Consider the following 12,649-nt stretch of genomic DNA (forward strand, 5'->3'; position numbering starts at 1 on the left):
AAAGATGAACAGAAGTGGGTTAAAGAGTGTTCAACATGCAAACAAACGTTAAGCGTCATGTAGATCCAACTGAGTCTTTTCACAGCCAGATTCACTTCGGTGCATGTTCATATCGATCTCGTAGGTCCATTACCGCGTTTCGAGGTTTTAAGTAGCCGTACTAATAACTGATATCACAGCTGAAATAGTGATTAAGGCTTTCATTCAGGGATGGGTAACTGTATTCGCAACATCCATTGGAATAATGGCTAAAAATTAAGAGTTTTTGAATTATAGTACAAACTAAAAACATCGAAAACAACGCAATTCAACCAAGAAGTATTAGATGAGCACGGATGAATGTACGGTAATTGGAATTCAAAATTAGGCAGTCATCAAGTACAAAGGAATCACTAGTTCATACAAACACCATCGCGAGCCGGATTTAAAGCTGACCTATTCAACAACTTGACTTAGCCTATGGCTCTTCTGGGGTTAATGTCGGTCCGAAGCCCTAATAAAGAGGCAGAGTTGCGCGTGGGGTCAGAAACCACATTTCGTAGAAAACAACCTTGCTAAAAATGCAACCAGAATAAACAAATTAAACCATTTAAACTGTGGCCCCTCAGTTGAAGTATCTCTATTTAGAAGAGTTATGATACCTCATGATTAAGGCGGGGATTTTTCGAAAGTCAGAAGGTCAACGTCCCTTACAACAACCAGAGCGACGATTAATATAGGTACATGGAATTCTTCATTCATACTATTCGAACTGGACACGTGAGCAGTCATCATGAAAGGCAAACACACAGCTCTCATTAGTTCTTCTAAGCCGTTAAACCCATGTTGTTTGCTAAGAAATCAGACAGAAAGTACGGACTATTATATCCATCCCATCATGCATGATTAAGTCATTCATGATGATCAAACGGTTAACTGTGAGTAAACGATCTTTTAACAATGAAAATATATCTCACCCGATCAATATTAGTTGCATCAGCCAAAATAATCTTAGTAGCATAAACGCCAAGTTCAAGTAAACCATTGCTGTCGTTTAACACAAAATTCAACCCATGTTTAAGTACTGACGACGTCTGGTCAATTCTCTGTTGAAAGGTAGGACCGATGATAGCGGCACTACTACTCGAAATTTGTGCCCTATCATTGGACACAGGAACACACTCACAGATATAGAAAACAAATTATGCAGTCCCTAAATACACGTTACAAACAAAATATCAGGTACAGGACAACAGACTGATTAATATCAGTCACATTACTACATGTTCAGTTAAGAACTTGATAATGGATAAAATATATGACTGGTGTAATGATTTAATGCCTGATCAGAGTACCTCAGCATGAATTCTCAAAAACCAGGTCATACGTTTGATAGGTAATAGATTTTCTTGACAAGGTTAATCGAAATCTTTTTCAAACGAAATAACGAAATGTACTATACATCAGCATAAATACATCTCATGATAATGTACCGCACAACCTGCCGATAAAAAGACTGCAATCTATGGGAACTACTCACTCCATTGATCTCACCACTGAATACTGATATTATATGTATAATAATTAACTTCTATCTGATAAGTCGTATGTGGTAGGAGTGCGACAATATTGTAATTATAGCGTACCTAAAACTAAGACGGTAGATTACTTAATATCCGGAAGCAGTATTTTAAACTATATATCCCATGGAGATGATTTTGGATAAATCTAATACTACTATAACTCTACAAATAAGCTTCAATTTCATGTATTATAACCTATTCTGAAAACGAACGTTCACATGACTTTGTGAATGAGGTCCTCGAAGACGACACAGAAAAAAATATAACAAAAGCCATGGTGTTGTTTAATATTTATTTCATTTATTTGCGTCTTCACGTTTAGTTAGTAGACTATTTATGTATATAAAAGCACACTATTTTTAAGTTATTTCATTTTACTCGTCTAAATCTATCTACTTACATCTGTGAACATATCACGGTTGTGTATTTCAGCTTTCCGGATGAAAAAATAAAGCAAATGTGGCAAATGCCCGGGATTGAAGTAAAGATCTCATCAAGCATTACCCCCATAAAATCCAATATCTGCCTACCAGATGAATGTGGAGCAGCTAACAAGTCCCCGAAATGAACAGCCCTTCCTGGTCTCATCAGTTTGACTGTACATGACCCCCAAACTAAAAGCTCTCAGCCAAGCATTAGCTTCAGATCACAATTCAGTAAGCCATGTTGCTTATCTACACAATTAGTTAGACTATATTCCATATAATACGGCACATTGATCTTTAATCTAAATTAAAGTTCATATCCCGTCACTTTTAACTTTTACTTCCATTAAAATCGGGATCTTTGTGTAAAAATAGATTAACCACAATGGCATTTTCGCAGTCCATTGTAGCGGTAAATATATCCCCAAAATCAATAGCTCTGTAAGGGTTCGACATTGGATGCTGACCACATTAGTTTTATCGAACTCACCTAGCTGGAGGCGCTCAGTCATACATCCGCACCAGATCACGGTTTGGAACGGCGTGCTCAACGTCTCCTCCGATCACTAACCAGTTTAGATCAGTCACTTCGCGATATATTGATAATCTATCAAATATATCTTCCAACCTCCTCGCTTCCGACTTTTGATTTCACTGGGTGGGCGTGATTGAATTACAGAAGGTGCTACTGATAAAGTGTTGTCAAATTATAATACCTGTGGTATCTTCACCACGTATCTATTATCTATGCTCTGAAAAGTCTATACATCAAATGAGCATAAACGATACAGTCTTCACTGCGGTGGGTTACTCAGTTAGTTTGATATTTTATAATGCGAAGCGGTCATAAAACTAGGAAGAATAACACTTCTCAAATATGAATGTAAATAATATTAGTGAGACTGGCATTATCAATATGATAATCGGCGTGCTTTGTGGAGGTTGCGTTACGTCGTGCGACTGATTTTCGAGGATAGATCCACGTAAAGTTGAGAACAACTAGAAACCGAAAACCTTTACTTTTCTGGAACATCCAAGGCACTAATTATGACACAGGATGAAGTCACCCACATGTGTTTGCGGTGGCATACCTTGAAGAGGCTGAAAAAGAGAGAGAGCGAGAAGCAAAGCAGTCAGTGTTCATGCTTACTGAAGTTGAGTCATTTGTGGAGGAATATTTAAGGTATAACTACTTAATCTAACTCTGTTTTGTTAAGATACTTTTCAGGGAAGATCGTTCTAATAAATTTAAGAAAATAAGGTATGAGTGAATAAAGAACTGTATAAATGGAGTTGGTTTAAAAATAAGCTGAAAAGTAGGATTACGTGTAGTTTTGAAATATTATATTGAAAACAGTATTTTGATACACAAATAGCCATCTCCCAATTTTTTCGAAGCTATTTTAGCACATTTTTATTTTTATTGATCTTATAGGGTAATGAGAAGGCTTCGTTTTTGGTAGATTGTCTAGTTTTGCTTGTAATAGGATTTTTCAGTAGGAAAAGAAACCCATTCAGTGCTACAGACATGATTTAAAGAGGCATTTCGTATAATAAATTAGCATGAATACCATTGGTTCGTGGTATCTCACTATACCATATGCGGCCATAATTTAACGTGTTCTTTCCTACAGACGTCGCTGGACTGATGTTATCTCCCCGCCATCATGTTTGCTGGTAAGCAATGCTGCCCACCCTCTTTTTGTGATGTAAGGCTTTCTTACTCTTGTGGTTTGTGTGATTATTGCTTTGATCCAAGCTCTTGTTGGAACACACTATCTCTACCAGTCCTATGTTACAAGCGAATCAGATTGTTAAAGATTCTGTATCGTGGGTTAGATATCCATTTAGTATATGACGATGTTATGAAGATAACTAATGGCGTAAGTTATAAAACACAGGTCAGATTATATGTTCTATAGAGATGGTAAGGATAGTTAACAAGTCAAAGAATAAACAAGAGTTTAGAATTGTAAAACTTTTAGAGTGAGAAAACTAATCATTGAGCGACTCACAAGAAGTTGGGACATTATGATCGGTCATAGTTGATCAGCGTCCATGAGATTAGTGAGTTATCTGTCTACTTGTAATGGCGAAAAAGGAAATGACACATAGGAAGCACAATGTAATCTTAAGCATTAGAGAAATTCGGAATATGATAGTGAGGGTTAGGAACATAAGAGCATAACTAATAATCAATGAATTGTGGGAGAGTGCAAACGATGTGTTTTATCATTTGGTTATATTCACATTAATGGCAATGAAATCAGTTATATTCATGATCGGTCTAGATATTAGGCGGTCCATGATAAAGTGCTTCGTTGACGGGCGATAGTTTAGGGAATAGTTGATGAAGCTTTTTAGAGTCAAGTAACAGGGCTATTAGTCATTTGAACTTGGTGATAGTGTTGCACTTACGGATAGGTATTGGCAGCCTGTTCCATAATAAACTATTTCGCACTGTAAAAACCCGCAATGCATTGATTTTTGGTGTTTTATAGCAAGCAGTGTATATGCGTTGTTTTTGATTATGTTCGGGCGGGAGATTAGAGATGAGAAGCCATATATAGCTTTGTAGGGAAATATTAGACCGTTCTTTACGCGACGGTGCCATAAAGGTTCTAAGGAGAGGTGCTTACATCCATTTATGTATTCCAGAATGGAGTCACATCCTAGCAGTCGGCGTGTGAAGCGTCTTTGAACATCCACTTTTATCTTGTCCGTGATATTCATGTTTGAGAAGACAAAAGATCAATATTCAAGGGAGGGTCGGACACGTATTTTGTAAGGGGTGAAGAAATTTTCTGCTATGAAACCAATTAGCCATCTAGATTTAGGAGTAATTAAGGAGGCATGTTCTTCAAATTTTAGGCTTCCTGTGTAATTAGTAGCTAGATCGTGCACTGATTTAAGTGTTTGAACTTTACTTTCATCTGATCAAAGTTGCAGTTCATAGGGGTGTTTTCCGAAATGCCCGATCTCACACATGTTGAGGTTAAATGTTAATCGCCATTTTTCGCCCCAGGTTATTGAGATCACTTTGAATCTGGGATACACCTTCACTTACAGCTTCGGGCTTAAATTTGTATGTTATTTTGAGATCATCAGCGTATAGATATGGTCTCCCAAATTTTATGATGTTACGTTTATCGTTTCTCACGGCAGCGAAGACACTACTGAGTTATTTCGACCTGTAAGTTGCACCTAGCATGTTGACAGATGTTTCTGAACCCTGGAAAAAATTTGAAAAAGGGAATTTCTGATGTGCAGACCTAGCCGATCAACCAATGCTGAATGACATCTCCATTGGTATAAAATAAGGACATGGTTTGATACCGGAAATATCGAGAATGTGGCTGAGGAGCTTCTGTTATTGTTGACTGCATCATACGTTTGTCTAGCGAGACCTTAGACGGCTGGTGACAAGGCCATTGTATACACTCACACTCGCCAGCAATATCAGTTTATCTCACCGTATTAGTGCAAATATGAAGCAAAACATTCAGCATTCCGTGAATAGTTTACTATACATAAACTTTATCAAAAACTATGGTTGCAATATAACTTGCTGTTGTTCTGCAAACAAGGCATTTTTATAGATCAGGAACCTGGTATTTATGGTCTACATACATCTGTGATATCTGAGCACGTGGTTAACAAGCGAAAATCTGTTTTCAGTAGCGGTAATCCATCAAAAGATTAACTGTGAACCTAATTGTTATTAGACCTATCAAGAATAGTGTGTAATACAAGAAAACAGAACTCCTGTTAAGAATCCTTGTCATGTAGCTATCAACTTTCTGAATGTCAATGTGTTATAAGAACCTCCAAATGTGCGGAACATACTGTTGCTGTCCAGATCAATAAATTGCATGTTGAAAAGAAACTGAACTGATCGTCCAGGAAAATTAACAGTCATGCTGCTATCTTCCACGATGCTGATGACTGACTAACTAGCAGCCTGAAAATTTTCAGTAATTGCAACACTAACGGATAAAAACACCGGACATGTATTTAAAAGCAACATACATATACCTCGAACGTTCACTACGACTTCCTTTACGTCAATGAATATAATGAGTGTACGTCGGCTGCATTTTTGAGATTTATGCTTTATATACTCATTGAAAATCTTTAAAGCCAAACTCCAATTCTGTCCGACCGAAGAAACTTTGATCGAGCAATCCCAGTTAAAATATAACGTTCAGGTCTACAGAAGCCGTGTTGGAAATAGCTTATGCATTGGTACCGTGGTGCATGCTATAAATGTCAACATAAGTAGTATGTGGCACGAATCAGAAATATGATTCTTGGCAACAGAAGATAGGAAGTTGGAATCGAGGAGAACGGGAGAATAGAGTAATTGGTATGGCAATGAAGGAAAAATGCATTATGTGACAGCAGATGGAGGCTTTGCAAATGGAGTTGTTATAACTTGTAGCCTTGTGCCCCTATCAACATATGACGTAATGATACAGCCAATTAGAGAATAGTGAGTTATCGACTGAACCAATGACGCATAAAACTCGTACGAACAGTATGGAGTCTTTGTTGGTCCTGCTTCATGCCTAGCTCTGGCTGTTAAGTCAAGAACATCACTCTCAGCCTCTGCAATGTGAATCATGTATTTCAAACATACTTGGTTTATATACAAACCAAACAGACCACTTTGCACCACAAAATAAAAAAACAACATTTGTACAAAATCTAGCCAAAAGTGTCTGTGAATGTGGGAGAGTGTAATCAATAGACTAAGCACAACTGAAGAACGGCAAATTGCATAGTAATAAACTGTGAGCCAAAACAAAGCTTATAATAGGAGGAACGTGAATTTACATAGTTTAGTTACTTAACAATTATACAATAGGAAATATACATATTACATTGGTCCATAAATAGTCCTCAAAAGTTACCATCCATAATTCTCGCCGGGATCTGACAGAATTATTGAACTTATGGTTTTCACATTTTACTAAAGAACTCTGCAATTTTGCACTAAAATTCAGTTGATTATCTTAACATATATATTCTCGTCCACAATAGTACTACAATTATCCATAGGTAGGAAACGCCAAAACGTTTATTCAGCTGCAGAATATAAAGCAACGAAAAAAATTTAAGTGGTTCATCAATAATAGTGTTTTACAAATCATCCATCGGATGCAAATGCATACGTACCAGAAAATCAAGGGGCGCACAACCCAGCTGATCTCTTCGTGTTATCCAATAACGCTGTCATTTCAGCACTTCAAGGCTGTGTAAAATAAAGTGAGGTAGTTTTAAATATAGTATGGCTTCTTACTCATCCTTCAATTCGCTTCACACGTCTTTCTCGTTCAATAGACACTTGCAGATTCATCTCCTCCTCTTTCGGGACGACTGGAACAGATGAAAACCGAAGACAAACACATTGAATCGAAATTTACTGCACATTTACTGTTGTTATGTGCCACATGGTTTATAAGAGTAGAGACCAACGAACAGACACTACTGGACATAGCAAACTTTAAGGAGGAAGTTTAACAGAAGTTATCACTACTACAATAGGGGGTGGTGAGTTGTTGAGATAAATGAATTCCCAAAATAAATAGTTCTGTAAGTTCTCGACATTGTTGCTGACTCCATTAGCTTTACTGGATACTTCCTAGATGAAGTCGCTTGGTTATGCATCCGCATCAAAACACCACTATCTCTGTTAAACTTCACATGTCTTGAAACATCTAGTTAGCTTATTTAACATACTTCTCAACTTATCGACTATCATCCAAATATATCTTCAAACTCCGTAATTCCCGACATCTGACGTGACTATGTTTGGCAACTCCGATTAAAACAGTGTTACCGTCAAGAACGTTCCCGACTGTTGAAAATTAGCGACATTTCTGTTTCCTTCAAGATGGATAAGTTTTTTCATTGAAGTTTCTTTACGAAATGCTGGACCTCATAAAACTGGCCTTCTCACATTTGCTGCTGTCATTGATAGACATAAGAATATATGTTATCGTTTCTTTGCTTTGACGAACACTTTGATTAACAGAAAGTCATAAGATGTCCGCGCTACCAGCGCGTTTAGCGCTTATTTGGACGGCATCACTGAAATTCTATGAAATCATTTTCTGAAAGGTTGAAGATACGACCGGTATTGTAGTTTTACAACTATTAACCAGTAACACCTTCTTTATTCGAATCGTCCCCCAATCGGTTAAAATCATAAGTCAGATGCGAAGAGATCGGAAAGATATATTTGATGCGTTATCAATATATCGAGAAGCGTTTGCTCTAACCTGGCTAGTGAACGTAGGAGCTGTGTCCCACACTGAGTCGTAACGTGATCTGGTACGGATGCATGACCGAAAGCCTTCAGTTAAACAAGTCCACTTAAACAATGTGGTCAGCATCCAATGTCGAACACTTAGAAAGCTATTGATTTTGGGGAATTATTTACAGCTACAGGGTCATTACACAAATTTCGAGTTTACTGACAGAACACTGTTTACGAAATCGTAATCGAAATTCCAAACGTATGTCTCCTCACTAGAAAAAGAATTTAGAAAAAAACATGATGGAAATATTTCTTACAAAACTAGGATCAACTGCAGTACATAAATACAATGATATATTGTTGGGAGGTCAGCGACGTCGATGATCTGTGTCGATGATTGACGGCCTTCTCGAGTTAGACTGGAATAGTGTGGCGTACAGGCTAACTTCCAAATAAGATCTCATGGTTAGTAGTGAACATGGATTACCCTTTCGTAGTACTGAAGTACTATGAATACTTTTGTGACCGTACACCACAAACGACGTTACTATATAAATATATTTGTAAGTGTAGGTATAAATTAGAGGGTTCGACTAACATTGTATGAGGTAACTCACTGCGTACAATTACCTGATACGTGTAAGTCGTACTTGATGTTGATGAGGATCGATGGGCTGTTCAATATTCAGTGACCAGACTGTCGAATTGTTTGGCCTTGGCCCAGTAAAATTCCACTGGCCCTACAGGCAGAACTAACACTCGAAAAAGAAAGTATTTGACTTTTCATCGCACTAAAATTATTCTTCATCACTTCCGTCACAAATAATTTTTGAATAATATACTCATTTTGTTCGAGTTTGTTTTAGTGGGTCGCATATATTGTTAAAGTGCTGGTCTTAAACTCGGACTTAGCCTATCTTCATTCGCTGTAGGCATGGCAGACCAACCACCAGTGGCAGCTTTCAAACTAGTTCTTGTTGGAGATGGTGGTACAGGAAAGACAACATTCGTGAAACGACATATTACTGGAGAGTTTGAAAAGAAATATGTCGGTAGGTTATCGATATATATGTATTAGGTTCAATTTAGCCACATTGGGTGTTGAAGTTCACCCTCTTGATTTCCACACAACACGTGGTAAAATGCGCTTCAATGTGTGGGATACAGCAGGCCAAGAAAAGTTTGGCGGTTTAAGGGATGGTTATTACATTCAGGGACGGTGTGCAATAATTATGTTCGATGTGACAAGTCGTGTCACGTACAAAAACGTGCCTAATTGGCATAGGGATTTGGTTCGCGTCTGCGAAAATATACCGATTGTTTTGTGTGGAAACAAAGTTGACATACAAGATAGGAAAGTGAAGGCAAAGTCAATAACTTTTCACAGGAAAAAAAACCTACAAGTAAGTGAGTTTCACGCGCAATATCTTTTAGTATTATGACATATCCGCTAAGTCCAACTACAATTTCGAAAAGCCATTCCTCTGGCTATTTCGTAAACTCGTCGGTGACCCAAACCTCGAGTTCGTAGAAATGCCTGCAATGCAGCCTCCAGAAATCCAAATCGACCCCTACTTGGTTCGGCAATATGAGCAAGAAATTCAGGTAAATATTCTGTCGTCTTATGATTTTCTTAGATGGCTGCCGAGGCTCCTCTTCCGGATGAAGGTGACGAGGACCTGTGATTTTATGTGAAGTCAAATGTGGGCTGAAAACCAGATTTTCAAATAATTATATTCAAATGTAATAAATTTGTTCTAATGCGTATTTCACTGGTCGATTATTTTGATGGTTAATAGTTTCTATGTTCTTAAACTCGGTTGTTTTTACTGTGTGGCCTCATATCACGTTGATTGTGTAGTGCGTATATTTCGATAATTTAAACTGATATGAATTTCCATTGCAAGCTGCGTATGAAACTGGTTTATTGTCGTTATTATAAAGCCCTCGATCCTGTTCTGAGCATTCTCCTGCAACGCTACAACCCCAACAGAGTTGTCTCATGCTAATGCTATTTCTTGAAACGTACTGCAATATGGTTGTCAAAATAATGGCTGTATTAATTTGTTTGCTATCGTTCACAATTACTTGGATCACTTGCTCATCAGTGAAGCAAAGTAAATTTGTAGACTTGATTGACTTCTGTAGCGGCAAAATATCTTATCAGTAGTCGATGTACATGTTAGTGAGGTTGTCCATAACACACTCTTGTGATTTGAGGCGCTTTGCCTATCCGGGCGTCGTAGATCCTTGTCATTAGTAATGTACTTGTACAAATAGCTTCCAGTCGTAGACGATAACAACCATCGAATAGTCATAATTTGGGATCACCGGTTCTTTTCTTTTGAGACCTATATGTAATCACAGCTCATGTAACTCTGCTATGACACTTAGTGTGATTGTGAAGGGGTGTATACGTTACCAATCAGAAGCTCAGACAGGACGAGCTTACCGTTAGCAAACGGGATGTTTAGAACGCTAAATTTAGTGCTATGTAGCAGTGTGATATTAGGACTTAATGTGTCACATAAATAAACAAGTAGTTTGTTTCATCTTTCATCCCTATTGCTATTACGGTCAACCTAGTAGATGAAAAGAAGAGTGTGTTCGAAAACTGTTTGCAGCCACACTTGTGCTTTGCGAAATGTGTGAAGCCACGTTGTACTCCGTAAAAAGCATTTTTATAGGACATTCTTGTTTGGAAACAGAAATCAACATCACACAAACGACAGGTTCTTTGATGCAAGAATACTGAGGATAAGTACAATTTTGTTCGACTTTATTTCTTCGTACACCCGTAAAGAAAGTCACAGTGATACTTGCAGAGTGCAAAAAATAAAAAAAGGATTAAGATTGTCTTGCATGAGAAATTTCTCCAGATATTTTGGGGCTACGTAGTTCTGTTAGCAAGTGCCGATTTTATCTAGTTGTTAGAAGCTGTTGGGATCTCGCGATCACAGACTATCGACTGTCACATTGTGATCTTGTTGTCACAAGAAATTTGGCTGAAAGGCGGTTACTTTCAGATTATCCAGCTTTTAACCCGTCTAAGGCAAATCTAACCTTCCCATTTTTGTTGGTAGTATGATATATTGATACGCGCTCAAACACCTCACTCGGCCGTTCACCAACCTCTGTGTGTGTCATGATTCACGACGTACATAGACAAGTGCAGCATCATGAAATGTGGGGTTGATAACGACATCTGTTGACTTTAGGTAGGTGTAAGCCTATTAAGTGCAAGTTGTTTGTTATTCAGTTCACTTAAGTAGTGGAATCCGTGAAGTTTTCTTCGACAACTTTAGACTTATATATATGTATATGTGAGTTTGTGTCTACGTGATCGGTACATACACCTAACAAGGTGCTTTTCCACTTCACAAGTTATAGTTAGTCTTGTGTGGGTCCTCTATAATAGCCAAATGGTGTCTTGAGACGTTATCACACATGACTCAGAATAAAAGCCCTGCAGTAACTGTCTTCGTGCAAGGGAGGAATTCCTTGAAAGAATACCTTCCGGTTGTATTTTCCATAACCGGACTGCTTCCCCCATCATTATTATTCCTTTTTCCACTTTCACGCAATAATTCCCATTTATTTCTGTTTTCATCTAATTGCATTCCCTTCTCTATCTCTGAATGAACTCATTTTTGTGTGACAAGTACATTTTCGTGGCCCTTAATGCCAATTTTCGTTTAAATAAAGAAAATCCAGATATTTGCCTTCAAAAGTAGGCACTTGAGACTGAACAGACGTAGATAATTGCACTAAATTCTACTTCATGATATTTATCTAACCGAACAAAAACATTTATTCACACCTAATAAGAGACTATAAATATGGATGGCTTGCACCACCCTTCTTTATAAGCGTTATGTCTGAAATGATAGAGCACGAAAGCGTTAGGACGATTTAGTGAACAAATCTAACGATAAACGAAATAAATCGTGGTGAAGCAAATCAGAGGACGACTCATAAGTCGTCATAGGTTCAAGGGTGCTCGCCAAGTTAGTCGATAACATTTTTTGCGTGTGGAGACTTACTGCGCTTGTTATTAATTATAATATCTCCTGCTGCCAGTCGGTAGACCGGCTTAATTGGAAAATGATTAGCTTAAACTTTGTTCCGTGTTACGGGCATTGTGAACGTCTACTGGAATTGTGTCAAGTTGACGTAGGCCACTGAATGACGGTTTGTAATTCAGACTATTCTTCGTATCTAACAGACATCAATGTAAGAGCGCTTATTTCTTAAAAATTCACTTTTCGTTAATTTCTAATCTAAGATTAGAGGGTTGTTGGGAACTATTGAAGTGATTCTCAGTAACTCCGGTCTTATTATATGGTCTGGAACATAACTCATGCCATGGTCTTTTGTTGTTTTGAAGTTACTACAGTTTG

General features: G+C 37.8%; 1 protein-coding gene across 2 annotated transcripts; it reads left to right on the plus strand.

Moving 5' to 3' along the window:
- Positions 1–9,124: 9,124 nt before the first annotated feature.
- On the plus strand, positions 9,125–10,061 carry Smp_079430.1 (putative ran; the record flags this gene model as incomplete). 2 transcript variants are annotated; one of them, XM_018793221.1, is made up of 5 exons in its annotated part: positions 9,125–9,301; positions 9,339–9,386; positions 9,420–9,652; positions 9,684–9,854; positions 9,887–10,061. In XM_018793221.1, 5 exons carry the CDS (start codon positions 9,184–9,186, stop codon positions 9,932–9,934), a joined length of 618 nt encoding a protein of 205 aa, XP_018647754.1. The 2 variants fall into 2 exon arrangements, with proteins under 2 accessions (XP_018647754.1, XP_018647755.1); XM_018793219.1 differs by having other exon boundaries at positions 9,184–9,301; positions 9,339–9,652; positions 9,887–9,934.
- Between the last annotated feature and the right edge of the window lie 2,588 nt (positions 10,062–12,649).

The sequence above is a fragment of the Schistosoma mansoni genome, chromosome 1 (assembly GCF_000237925.1).
Source record: "Schistosoma mansoni strain Puerto Rico chromosome 1, complete genome".
NCBI lineage: Eukaryota > Metazoa > Platyhelminthes > Trematoda > Strigeidida > Schistosomatidae > Schistosoma > Schistosoma mansoni.